Raw genomic sequence first — 14,317 nt, forward strand, 5'->3', positions numbered from 1 at the left:
ATAAAAACTAAAAAATAAAATAAAAAAATTTCAATGGTTGTGGCTGTATATCAGAGAGCAGTCTGCATATAAGGTCTGAGGCTGCAGACATTCTGAAAAATATTTCTCATGAGTGTGAACGATCAGCTGAGGTCACTTTATAGTTACCCTTCTGAAAGGGGCAATCTCAGTTCATTCCTGCTGTATTCTCACAGCGTACATTTTCTCATTTTGAGCCTGAAACTAAAACCCCCAGATCTTTGTCATGACGCTACATGACTGAATTAATGGAGTTCTTTTTATTGTCTTAATCTCTGGGGAAACCACATCTCTCACAGATATCTAATGACATTATTTAAATTCAGCATCTCTCATGGTTCTGTATAGCACTATGGTCAAAATACTAAAGTCAGAGTAATGATGATTTAGCACTTTTTGTCTCTTAACAGCACACATTCACAACCTCATGCATTAAGATTTATTGAGTGTTGTAGAATCTGAGGATACAAAAGCAAACAGAACAAAATTCTCTGCCCTTCATAGTAATGGAACTGACATTCCAGAGAGGGAGACAAATAGTAACACACCAGAGGTGGAAGTGCAGTTGCAAAGCAGGGGAGGTGAGAGGGGGGTGTCCGCTTTAAAAAATTGCCCAGGGTGGGGGAAAATTGTCCAGGAAAACTCACTGAAAAGGTAGCTTTCTAGTAAAACTTAATAGAAGGGAGACATAAAGGTTCTAAGGAGGCTTATAAGAGTACATACAAGACAAAGGATAAAAGTATTTTAGGGAGGTTAGGCAAAAGGGTAACATGGGTGAGAAAATAATAAAGGTGGAGCAAAATTAGAACATGTATTTAATGGTTAGAAGTCAGCTTAGATACAAAGATGTAAAGTTATGATGCAAAATTATGAGAACATTTTAGTCAGTGTCCAACCTAATTCTGCTACTTGACAGTAGAAATTCCAGCTCCTAACTCTAATGAGATGTATGAAGCTGAAAATATTAGATGTGAATAGAGGCAAGTATTTTATTAACCTCTTAGTTGTGGAAGAAACAGTACTTTTTCAGGAGCTCTCCTACATTGCTGTTGGGAATTCAAACTGGTCCAACCACTGTCCTCAGGACAGCCTGAGGAATTAGACTACTAAAAATGGAGCTGCCATGTGACCTAACAATTCCCACTACTAGGAAACTACCCAAAAAACACCAAACACTAATTCAAAAGAATACCTGTATGCCTATGTTATGGCAGTACTATTTATGATAGGTAAGACTTGGAAACAGCCCAGATGCCCAAAAATACATGACTGGATCAAGATGTGATATATGTGCACAGTAGAATACTATTCAGCAATCAAAAAAGATAAATTGCCATTCACAACAACATGGATGGAGCTAGAAGGGACTATGCTCAGTGAAATAAGTCAGAAGGCAAAAATATTAGATGGTTTCACTTATAGGAGGAATATATGGAAACCAAATAAGACATTAGGGGAAAAATAATAATAAAACAAAAATAAACAACTATAAATCAGAGAGACATTCTGCAGAAGGGGAGGGAGCGGGATCAAAAAGAGGATGGGAACAGCACAAGGGACTATGGTGATGGTGCATGGGTGAACTGGTACTGGCAATTCTATAAGGACTAAACCTGTGAAAAGAAAGCAGGCATTGTAAAATAATTACCTTTAAAAGATGTAAAGATTAAATTTAAAAAAAGAAAAGTACTTTTTCTAGTCAGAAATCTGATTCTTTTTTTGCAGGTTATACGGCGGGATGAATTATCGACGGCTAGGGGGTGGTGTCGGAGTTATTAAAATGACACATTGCGAATCCCATATATGGTGAATATTTGGAATACAGTGATGTATATGCTCCTCTGTATTTCTGGAAAGCTTTGACTTTGGAACTTTGTACAGCTCAAGAAAACACTAGAACAAATTTTATTCTTTGCCGGTGCCTCAATGAATGAAAATACAAAAACAACGAAAGTACTTCACCTGCAAGATGCCACCTTTGCACAATAATTTTCAATTCTGTGCAGAAAAATATTTATTTTTTGTTTTAATTTATGGACTTGTTTGTTGTTGGGTTTGGGTTTTTCATTTTTTTGTTTTGGTTTGGTTTTTTTGGTTTTAGCCTTCCTCTCATGAAAAGAAAAAAAAAAAACTACCAAGCAGTAAAATATTATTTTTAGGATATTGTTTGAAAATATTAATAAGGGGAGAAGGGCTATGTATGATCTAGTTCTTGTATCTAGGCACTCCATCCACATGACTCCACTTCTTAAAAGGACTACCCATAACAAAGTAATCAAAGTGTTTCAGTAGCCACCATTACTACACTAAGCACCAGAAGACTTGAACATTTAAAAATAAATAAATAAGGAAACATCTCATTTTAAATAATATAACTGAAAAGGAATATCATTAACTCAACCAAACCAGGCCGGACTAACACACTAGTTTTTATCACTGTGAGTTTGCATCTTGTTTCCTTCCATGTGTGCTTGTTTTCTGCTATATTTCAAGTCTTTTCTCATATTTTCATAGTTTGTACTAGTTCTAGAGCTCTGCTCAGTGCCTCTATAAAAACAGTGATTCATTCTCGTGTATAGTCTTAAGAATCCCCCAATAGAAACATGTGCAACTCTGCAAAAGAATTTGCTCAAAAGCATAACTGTCTAAAGCAACTCTCCTTCCTATTTCCTTATTGCTACTAAGGACCAGCAGGGAGAAATGTCCTCCTCCCAGCAGTGAATATTGTTATGCAACTTAACTTGATGCTCAGGCCTGCTGAAGCTGAGGCTCACCTGTAACAACCTCCAAAGGAATGAATGCTTTGTTATGTTCATTTAATAGCACATGCTAAATGAGAGTAAAATTAATCAAGACATTAATTACATCTTGGTTCTTTTATACAAACTATATATCATTACCCTCATTCTATAAAGCCACTGTTACTCTCAAATTGCACTTTCTGGTGAAAAATCAAAATTTTTAAGGAAAAACATGACACAAATATCATTGGTTGAAGTTCTGTCATTGTGTTCATAGACCAATTTTTTTCACTGTATTTTGCAGGAAAATCTTTGAATAGATTTTAATCACAACCAAAAGGAATCTTCTTATTCCCCAGTTTAAAAATGTTTGGCAACTTTTGTGTTTACATTTAATGATCATTTGCACCTTTACAAGGAAAAAAATAAGTATTTGGTAAACAATTGTTTACATGTATCATTTATGCTTTTTTCTAGCATGTATAACTTTTTTAAATAAAGGTAGTTTTTACCATAAAAATGTTTGGCTAGTGCTTTTTAATGCTTCTATCTTTACTATTTAATTTAGACTTTGTTTCTGTATCATAGTTCCTTTATGTAAAGTTATAGTAGCTTTCAACTGAAGAAATAAAGGGATTATTGGCAGGTGGAATTAGGAATTTTTAATTTTTAATTTTAATTTTTTAATTTAAAAAAAAACTTCCTATTTGAAAACAATTTCAAACCAAGTCTTAAAAATAAATTAGTAAAAAGGCCACCCATATATGATTTGCTTACTGTTAATATTTTACCTCATTTTTCACTTTCTTTGTATGTGCATATATAAGTACTTAAAGAATTGGGGAAAGCACAGCTGTATAATACAAAATTTGCATGAAAATTAAAATCTTAACACCTTCCTTTAGGTTCCATTCTATAGATCTTCCATTCTCTAGAGTTCCAAAGTAATCTACTTCCTTCTCTCATTTTAGTAAGAAAGTTTGAAAATCTCAGTTCAAACAATGACCTGGACTACAGAACTGGACCAACAACCCTCTTGATTCTCAGGCCTTCTGAACTGAACTGAATCACACTACTGACTTGCCTCATTCTTTGGTTTGTAGGGGCAGATTGTGGGACTTCTTCAGTTCTAAAACTGCATTAGCCCATTCCTATAATATACTCCAAAGTGTGTCAGCATTTGGAAGACTGCATAATTCATTGAGCCAGTTTTCTAAATAACCAATACATTAGTTTAAAGATCCCTTCAAAGTACAAGGTCGCCAATAGGACCAGTATGAAAGGACTATTGATAAGGTTTCAGATTTCAACAATTACTAAGTTTTGGTGTGGTTACAAGAATATCCATAATAGTAAGAAAAGGCTATTTAAAATACATTTGCCTCTTCCAATTTCATGTTCATATAAGCTGTATTCTTCATATGCCTCAACCAAATAAAAAACCTACCAAAAAATTGAATACAGAAGCAGGTATGAAACCAATTGCTTTCTATTAAGCCAGAAATTAGAGGGATAACCTTTTCTAATTTTTCCACAAAAATGTAAATGTGTGACTTCATTACTAATTTTGTTTGAAAAGCAGTTTTTTTAGAGTTGTTAATATGTAACAGATGATTTTTGATGCACTAATATTTTTTTTAATTTGTCTTAATTTCTAATATGGAATTATCAAATAGAAATCACATATGGAAAAGCTCTTTGAAGAACTCAGTCTTCGAGGTTGTAAAGGAGTCTTGAGTTGAAAAAGTTAAGAATTGGTGCTCTAGTTTTCAGGAAATACAGGGAGCCAGAATGTGTTAACCTCAGGGATTCAGTGAGCAAAATCCAGGGTGGAGGAAAACTAAGTATTTCCCCAACAAGTAAGGTGCAAGGAGAAAAATGACTGGGAAGGGAAAAGTTAAGAAATTTAAGGGGCCCTCCCTGGTGGCACAGTGGTTTAAAGCACAGCACTATGAAGCTAGCTGGTGCTTCAGCTGGAGTTCAATCCCTGGCCCTGGAGGTGACCCACATGGCACAGCAGAACTCTGTCCCACCTGCTGCTCCCCTCAGCAGTGTGCTTTGTCAGTCTGCCTGTTTTGCTCCCCACTCTGTCCCCGGTGAATCCTCTTAGCACCCCTGCACCTCTGGCCTGTAACCCAGGTCTGTGTGCATAAATAAATGCATCTATAAAAATAAATAAATAAATAAATAAAAAGAATTTAAGACATCAATGAAATATAATGTGCAAGTCTTATTTGGACCACTATGCCTGAGTCCCCTGTAATTTAACTCTCAGATTTGTCCACACTGAGCTTCTAGTAATTTATCAATGATAGTTCAGTTTTTCTGAGCTGGTTTTACTGGTTTCCATAAAGGTTTCTGCTCATGAAACACAGCTCCAGTAAAACATTAAAGTATTCCCTGTAATTAAGTGCTCGTTTCTCCAATCATGGTGGCAATAATTTGCTCTGCGTCTACCCAGAGCACAGGAAAAGTAGATTTTTCCATCTGTTCAACTTTTTATTTGTGGCTAGGGCAGAGTGGCAATTTCTTTTTTTATTTTTTAAGATTTATTTATTTATGCATACAGATTGGGGTATAAGCCAGAGGTGCAGGGGCGGTGAGAGGATTCACCAGAGACAGAGTGGGGAGCAGAACAGGCAGATCGAGGAAGTATGCTGCTGAGGGGAGCAGCAGGTGGGTTAGGAGAGGTCTGTCCCCCACCATGTGGATCACCTCCAGGGTGGCTATTGAACTTGCACTGAAGCAGCTGTGGCCAGCTTGCAGTGCTGCGTCCTAATCTGTTGCAACACCAGGGAGAGTCCCAGAGGGGCAATTTCTAAGGTGCTAATATGCAGAACCAGAAAATTAAGTGTGCAGTTTTAAGTAAAAGAGAAAAAAATCACTTCAATGAATATAGGAAAATAATGTGACAAGATCTAATATCTATTCATATTAAAGATATTTAGTAAATTATGGATAAAACTTCTTTAACCTGATAAAGGTTATGAAAAACCTACCGCTAACATGATGATAAACATGTTCCCACTATATCAAGAACAAAGATGTAATATACATTCTCACCAGTTTACTACCATTGTATTGATGATCCTAACTAAAGCAATTTAGCAAGAAAAAGAAACAGAAAGCATCCACATCAAAATCAAAAATTAAAACATCTTTATTAACAAATGACATGAACACTGTATATAGAAAATCCTAAGGAATTCTCTGAAAATAGAATCAACAAGTTTAAGGTCAGAGGATATCAGGCCAAATAACAAATTGATTGTATTTCTATACACTAGCAACAAACAACTCAAAGTGAAACTGAAAATCATTTCATTGTTAATAATATTAAAAAATAAAACAAGCAGGAAAAAATGTAACCCCCAAAAAAATGCAGTGTATATGGTGAAAACTATAAAAACATGTTGAAGGACATTTTAAAAGATATGAGTAAATGGAAAGCTATCCCAGACTCATGGGTTGGAAGACTTAATGTCATGATAATGCTAATACTTCCCAAACTGATTTACAGATTCAACACAATGATTATCAAAATCCCACAGTGACATTTGCAAGGGATGCTCGAACTAGTTTGAGGAATGAAGTGGAACTAGTTTGCAACCAATCTTACGTGGGACCAGGATGTAGATTAGGCTATGGACAGAGTAGGAGTGGGCCTAGGGTAAGTTAAGCTCTACTCCAGCCTGATTAGAAAAGCTGTTGGGGGTCTTTTGTTTTTACCTAGGAGTCTTGATGTAAATAAACAAATGATAAATTTGGATGCCTACATCATACCAGACATAAAAATGAACACACAGGCCCTCCCTGGTTGCGCAACAGGTTAAAGTGCAGCACTATGAAGTTAGGCAGCCACTGCAACACCAGTTCAATCCCCTGCCAGGGAGGTGACCCACATGGTATGGCAGATTTCTCCTGACCCACCTGCTGCTCCCCTCAGCAGTGTATTTCAGTACATCTGCCTCTTCTGCTCCTGACTCTGTCTCTGGGGAATCCTCACCACCCCCACCTCTGACCTGTACCCCAGTTCTGTATGCATAAATAATAAAATCTTTTTTAAAAATTAACAAAATATATCCAGACCTAAGTTTTAAGAGCTAAAATTTTAAGATTTTTAGAAGAATCATGGTATTCTTCAGGTCACTATGTTAAGTAATGACCTTTTAGATTCCAAAAGCATAAGAAATAAAATTTGATAAACTTCATCAAAATTTAAAACTTGCATTTCAAATATAAATGAATTTGCTGATATTTCCAATACAAATTTAACATTAGCTTCTACTTAAGCTTACTTGATTTTATATTTTCCCTTATGCCTTTTTTCTACTTAAGATACTTATTATATTTTGTATTTTCCTAAGATTGATAGAATTATTTTACCTTATAAATCCTAGCAAAATAACAATGCCAATATTATTAATAAAGTAAAGATGAATTTACTTTGCTGATCTTCTGCTTTTAGGATCTAGCTCACTGATGATGGTAGAGTCAAAATACTATCTCATAGGGCCTCCCGGTGGCACAGGGTTTAAAGACAAAACTACTGCGCTGTCGCCCAGTCATTGCAGCAGGAATTGATCCCTGGCTGGCTGGACAAGGAGTTAGCCCACACAGACCTCTCCGTCTCACCCACTGTTCCCCTCAGCAGTGTATTTCAGTGCATCTGCCTGTTCTGCTCCTCACTCTATCTCTGGTGGATTCTCTCACATCCCCCACCTCAATACCTCTGACCTACACTCCCAGTTCTTGGATGCATAAATAAATATATTTTTTAAATACTATGATAGTCTTTTAGTAATATACCAAAAGTAATTATTTGTATGATTATGCCATAATTTAATAAAATTATGTTCACTTGTTTTCAGTTATTTAGGGATTGTTTTGTTTTCCTTTTTGATCTAATTTTGTTTAGAACTTATATGGTTCTAAACTACAGACCAAAAATTTCAGATAATCTTAACTTTCATTACTGTACCTCCACTCATTTCCTTCCCTCTATTAGTAACCATCTAGTAGTTTTTGCCTTACCCTTTATTTTTTTAAAACACCCACACACATCCCTATTTCTCCCATTGCTTCCACCAAAGAAAGCACACTACTTTTTGTGCTTACTATATACTCTGTCCACATCTTACTCTTTCACATAACAATATAATTTAGAGATCACTCCATGGTAGTGTATAGCTATCTTCCTCAAAACTTTTTATGGTTATATAGTAGTAACTCACTTGTAGTTACGCCATAATTATATTCAATCAATCCCCTTTTGAAGGGCCCTTATTGTTGTCTTATTTTTACAAATACTGTTGTAATAAATAGCCTTATATATGCTTGATTTTGTATTTCTGCCAGTGAATTTCAAGGGAAGAATCCTAAAGTGAGACTACTGGTCCTTCTTACACTCTGGTCCACCTATAGCTCACTCTCCCTCATGTCTTACAAAATCTTATAAAATATATATCAGGCCATATTACTTTCTGCTTAAAACATCAGTGACTTCCCAGTTCATTCAGAACAAAATCCAACTTCTTAATAGTACTTCTAAACACTTCAATGATGTGACTGGCTCATGCCTCTCTGTGAGCTAGGACTACATTTGGCTATAAGCAGATCCAAAATCACAATAGCTTAAGTAAAATAGAATTTTACTTCTCTGACACATAAGTCTGTTGGAAGACCACCCAAGGATGGCACTTAGGGTTCAGTCTCAAGAAGTCGTCATGGCACAAACTCCTTCCAGATTGCTCCACAAGGACTCTCATCCCTGTGACCTAAAAGAATAACTAGAGTATTAGTTATATGTTCTAAGAATCAAAGTTGGAGCTTAATATTAGTAAATGTCTGAGCCCAAACCCATACTTTTAACATTCCTCAGTAGCTTCTTAGATATCTGAACTAATGTCCATTACAGAAGTTAATGTTTGTTCTCAGAACACCCTGTTAGTTTCTCTCAAGCAAGATAGTAAAAACATTGTTTCTTAAGTAAAATAAAATCTTCTTATGCTCAGTAAGTAAAAAGATTTACATATAAAATCTCATGCAAGTATCTTAAATTGGTCAATTTCAACTGCAAAAGAAAAAAGTTGATTAAAATTCATTCACTAAATCTATAATTCTTGGTTTGAAACCTTTGTGCTAAAGCCTATAACTTCCCAAGGTGGTCACCTAAGCACAAATAAACACAATACTTCATTTTTAAAGTTTAAATTTAATTCAACAATGCAGTAAGAATTGGAAAAGTTTTAAAAATCGAAGCATATTAATGGTTTTTTAAAATGTGTATTATTAATCTTTAGTTTCCTCTGGATAGGACTTTAATTACCGGTTCTTTACAAAAGAAAAAAAAAATGATACTAGGAAAATATCTTTAAGAAGGCTAAAATTGTCTCTTAACACAAGTCTAAAATCTTAAAAGAGATTAAAGGCCTTAAAGACCAATTCAGAAATATCAACATTAGAGACATCTCAACTGACTCCTATAGGTTTGACAGAATAAACATTTTATAATTTTTTTGGAAGATAGACAAGGTAACATTCAGCATTTTCCCAGACTGTCAGATTGTCATGACAATAACATGAGCAACTGGCTGTGGTTCATCCACTACCATCTTCTCTGTTCTTTCACATCCTTCATGACTTCCATCTGAGCAACTCAAAATATACTCTGAGGAAAATACATGCCTCATTCAATTTGAAAAATTGCCAGTTCTGTCAAATATGCCAATACTCCAATAAGGTATTTATGACACAAAATCTGAAAGAAAAAAGGAGACATTTAAAATTGTAAAAGAATTTAATTGTGATAACAAAATAGCTTGATATTGGATAAATATTCCAGAACTATTTTAAATTCCAAATCTGCAAGCTAAGATACAATATGAACCAAAGCACTGCTCTAAGTCATATAGATTTCATACCGCGAAGACTACTACCTTTAATTTACAACCACTAGCCAACAGTGCTTTGAAGGAATCAAGACTACAGTTCTGCTTCATTTGGCTTCCGTGAATGAGCTGACATTTGCTTACGGAGTGAGGCAAGGACTATCAATGAACCCCTAGGACATTTATGTACATTTTCTATAATGGGGTTCCCTAAGTTCCTTCTTCTCAAAGGGATGATTCCAAAAGTACTACGCAGAAGTTAAGTGAAGGCAGAAACCTTGTAATAAAGTAATTTGAAAGTTTTGAGAGACAGTAAGTGTTGCAGTTAAAAGCATACGTTTTTCAGGCAGATGCCTGGGTTCAAATTCTGACTCTAGTTATTAGCTGTGTGATCTTATGAAAGTGAATTATCCTCTGCTATAGGTCCTCCTTACAAGTTATGTAAATAGGTTCTTGTGAAAACAAAATGAAACAAAAAAGTATTTAATAATGCCTGGTACAATTGAGTATTTAACAAATGTTCATCCTGATACTTTAATCTAGGAGCCATAGTTAACTGTTTTAACATCATTAAAATAGTTTTTAAATGTAATTGACAATTAATGTGTATGTAAAAAAATCTTAAAATATATAAAGACTTCATGAACACTAGATTCTAAGGTACAAAAATGCAAATGTTTTTCTGTAATCAACGTAACATGGTATAGAATTATCTCTAGCGTTTTCCTATAAACCATAGTAAAAAATAAATTTGGGCCCTCCCTTGTGGCGCAGTGGGTTAAAGCACTGCACTGAGAAGCTAAAGCCACTTCCTCATGAGTTCGATTCCCGCCTGCCCCGGAGGTGACCACATGGCGTGGCAGACCTCTCCTGACCCTCCCGCTGCTCCCCTCAGCAGTGTACTTCGTCAATCTGCCTGTTCTGTTCCCCACTCTGTCTCTGGTGAAGCCTCTCACTGCCCCTGAGCCTCTGTCCTGTACCCCAGTTCTGTATGTACAAATAAATAAATCTTTAAAAAATAAATAAATAAATAAATTTAACACCATGATCCAATGCACACTAATATATACCCTAACACAGGTGATTGTGAGGTTATGTTTTATGTTTCTACTTCTCCTTTTGTCTTTTAGAACTAGTCTCTTCCCATCAAAATTATTATCCAACCTACTGTTGAACTGTGACCTCCCATTTGAAAAGCACAAGTATAGTGCTTGCTAATAAGAGTATGGACTTCTTAGAATCTAAGAGACACTTTCAAGCCTCAAATACTCTTATTATGCTCTCCCTCAGTTTTCTTATTTTAAAAATGAAATGTGGGGGAAATTAAATACAGAGCTGCTATAAGATTAGTTATTAGTTAAAGTTAAGGTATGTTAAACATCTAGCGATATAATATGAAACATCCACTGAGTGTTTATTATAGTTACATTTTAATATATTAAATATATCAACTAAATATATTTTAATATATTTAGGTGCCTACTTATATTTATTTCTGATAATTCCACAATAAGCACTTTATAGAAAGGAAAACAGTATCTCTATTATTTCTTTCCCAGTGGGTATAGAAAAGTCTAAAATGTGGGCCCTCCCTGGTGGCGCAACAGGTTAAAGAGCAGCACTTGAAGTTCTGCAGCACGAGTTCAATTCTAAACCGAGAAGATGACCCACATGACATGGAAGATCTCTCCTGACTGCCCACTGCTCCCCTCAGCAGTGTATTTCAGTATATTTACCTATTATGCTCCCCACTCTTCTCTGGTGAATCCTCTCACCTCCTGTACCTCTGGCCTGTACCCCAGTTCTTGTATAAAAAAAAGTCTGAAATGTAAAGATGGCATCCTAGTTCTATATTTCTGGACCTAATTTTTCTACCCAACACATAATCCTCTCTACTATGATTAAAAATTTGATAATAATTTTGAAGGCCTCAGAGTTACTAAAGAATAATAATTCACATTATTACCAAAGTCTGTAGAACACAGTATATAGTATCTTCCCATTGTAATGCTGCAGATAGAAGGCTGAAGACTTTTTACTAAATGGTTTATAAAGCATAAAATAAAATCTCTACTGTCTTCAATTGGCATACATTCAAATGTGCTTCTTCACTTTGGAAAGTACATTCACCATTATCATGAAAACTATGTCACAATAAAGAAAAATATGTTTAAACTAACCTTTATTTTTCCATCAGTATGTGCTGAAGCTACAGATGTTGATACACGAACCAGTCTTGTAGCTGATAAATGAATTTTGAAATGCCTATGGAAGTGTGAATAAAGGCAGTCCATAAATAAGTCAACTTCCTCCTGGGTAACTTCCCCAGGTGTTTTGTGGACACTATCCCACAAAGCTTTTGCATCCTCTGGATGTATGGCATAAGAAATGTCCAGACTTTGAGGACTACAGGGTACAGACCAAAGAAATTCCGTAGTAGCTGTATAATGGTCCATTTTGCATGCTGTCCACATAGCAGCCATCCAGGAAAGATTAAATGCATTGATTGCTAAAGGACTGAAATAACAGTCAAAGGTTTTCTGAAACCAGGTTCCAATTATAGCTGTGTTAGACTCTGTTCCATTTGCAAGGAATAAAGGTAGACAGGTGAAATCTTCTGAAACAGTTTCCAGAAGACTATCTCCAAATATACAGCAGAACCAACCAGTCCACAACACTTTATTTTCTCTGTTCTCAGATGGCAATTGAGATTTTGACAAAATCTACAAAGGATAGTTAAACAGGTTCATTAAATTTAAAGTACATTTACTCCTAAATTACATTACCTCAAAATTAGTGCATTTAAAAATATATTGTATTATTTGCCAAAAGATATAAGTTAAATATTCCCTAATCATTACTAGAGTGCATAAAGTTAATTCTCTTTTCTCCTAATAGTCTTATAAACTACCGACACATCATATACCAAAATTTTGGTACAACCAAAATGCTAAATAAAGGCTTACCTAGATACAGTATCCTAAGGGAAAAAAAAACACCTCGACTTGAAAAGAGACTGTAAAAGGTCACCAAATCCAACATGTTTGAATTCTATTAGGAAGATTTAAGTATTTCCTAAGGCAGTCTTTCTATCAACAAAAAAAGGCTTTTAATATGCCAAGTCTTACAGTGTCGTCCACTGGTCCTGCTTCCTTTCTTAATATGCATATAGAACAAATCAAAGTTCTTTAAAGTATTTAGAGATTGCTATCAAATAGACTACCAAGTTCATTTTCTCCAGTTTCTTCAACGATCCCACCTATGAGAAATTAATTCAAGTTCTCACAATTTCCTAGACTCTTCTCTATAATTCTTCTGCAGGGGAGTAATTCATGCGACTATAATTAATCCTGAATACAGGATTACCTCCATCTTTAACCTAAATTATTCTCTTATTAAAACAATCTTAGGTTCCTAGGAGTTTTCTGGCATTTAGTTGACAACTTTATAAGAATTAGTCCTACATATTTATTTTTCCATTTGATCCTTCCCCCAACTTACATTGAGGCAGAAAACATTTCAATTAAAATTTGAATCTCAAAAGAGACACAGAAGGCCACTACATTATGATTAAGGGGACAATACAACAAGAAGACATAACAATCATCAACATATATGCACCAAATGAAAGAGCATCAAAATATATCAGGAAACTACTGTCATCTATGAAAACATATACCAGAGAAAATACATACATAGTAGGAGACTTCAACATGCCACTCTCCACAATGGACAGATCCACAAGACAAAAATAAGCAAAGACACTAAAGCTCTGAACAAGGACCTGGACAACATGGGTCTAACAGATATCTATAGAATACTGCACCTCAAAAAATCTGAGTACACATTTTCTCAAATCCACATGGATCATTCTCTAGGATCGACCACATACTGGGTCACAAGATAAATACCAACAGACACACTAAGATCGAAATCCTACCAACTATTTTCTCTGACCATGAAGGAATCAAACTAGAAATAAACCATATGAAGAAGACAAGAAAACCACCTACCATGCGGAGACTGAAACCCACACTATTGGAGGACCAATGGATCAATGAGGAGATCAAAGGAGAAATTAAAAAATACCTGGAGAAGAACGAGAATGATGACACAAGTCTCCAAAACATATGGGACAGATTAAAAGCAGTTATAAGAGGAAAATATAAAGCAATACAGGCTCACATAAAGAAATAAGAAATAACTCAAAGAAACAACCTAATGTCCCACCTTAAAGAACTGGAAAAAGAACAACAAAATAACCCAAAGCCAGAAGAAGACAGGAAATAATAAAAGTCAAATCAGAATTAAATGAAATTTATGTTAGGAAACAGTCCAAAAAAAAAAAATCAATGAAACCAAAAGTTGGTTCTTCGAAAAAATAAACAAGATAGACAGGCCACTGGCCAGGCTCACAAAGAAAAAACAAGAAAAAGCACAAGTAAACAGAATCATAAACAAAAGAGGAGAAATCACAATAGATCCAGCAGAAATCAAAAAATAATCAGAGAAAACTATGAACAACTATATGCAAACAAGTTCGACGATTTAGCAGAAATGGACAAATTCCTACAATTCTACAACCACCCAAAGCTAGATAAAGAAGAAATAAACAACTAAACAGGCCAATTACAAGCAAGGAAATTGAAGAAGTAATTAAAACATTCC

At 35.0% G+C, this 14,317-nt stretch overlaps 2 protein-coding genes across 4 annotated transcripts in view; one reads left to right on the top strand and one right to left on the bottom strand.

Annotated features, from left to right (window-relative positions):
• KLHL20 (kelch-like family member 20) overlaps window positions 1–3,289 on the top strand; it is a 44,441-nt gene extending 41,152 nt beyond the window's left edge. Inside the window, exon 12 of one of the 2 annotated variants that reach the window (XM_004688491.2) lies at window positions 1,744–3,289. In XM_004688491.2, the coding sequence (XP_004688548.1) occupies window positions 1,744–1,828 (85 nt within the window). In that variant the 3' untranslated portion in view covers window positions 1,829–3,289. The remainder of the gene's footprint in view (window positions 1–1,743) is intronic. The other variant, XM_012729238.1, reaches the window with a different exon arrangement.
• A 6,009-nt stretch (window positions 3,290–9,298) lies between these two features.
• Window positions 9,299–14,317, bottom strand: part of CENPL (centromere protein L) — a 15,653-nt gene continuing 10,634 nt past the window's right edge. For both annotated transcript variants that reach the window (XM_004688492.2, XM_012728965.1), the window contains exons 4-5: window positions 11,830–12,372; window positions 9,299–9,519 (exon numbers count right to left, since the gene is read on the bottom strand). In XM_004688492.2, coding sequence (XP_004688549.1) covers window positions 9,448–9,519; window positions 11,830–12,372 — 615 coding nt within the window. In that variant the 3' untranslated portion in view covers window positions 9,299–9,447. The remainder of the gene's footprint in view (window positions 9,520–11,829; window positions 12,373–14,317) is intronic.

This window comes from Condylura cristata, unplaced genomic scaffold, assembly GCF_000260355.1.
Source record: "Condylura cristata isolate star-nosed mole 26May11 unplaced genomic scaffold, ConCri1.0 scaffold00024, whole genome shotgun sequence".
NCBI classification, from domain to species: domain Eukaryota; kingdom Metazoa; phylum Chordata; class Mammalia; order Eulipotyphla; family Talpidae; genus Condylura; species Condylura cristata.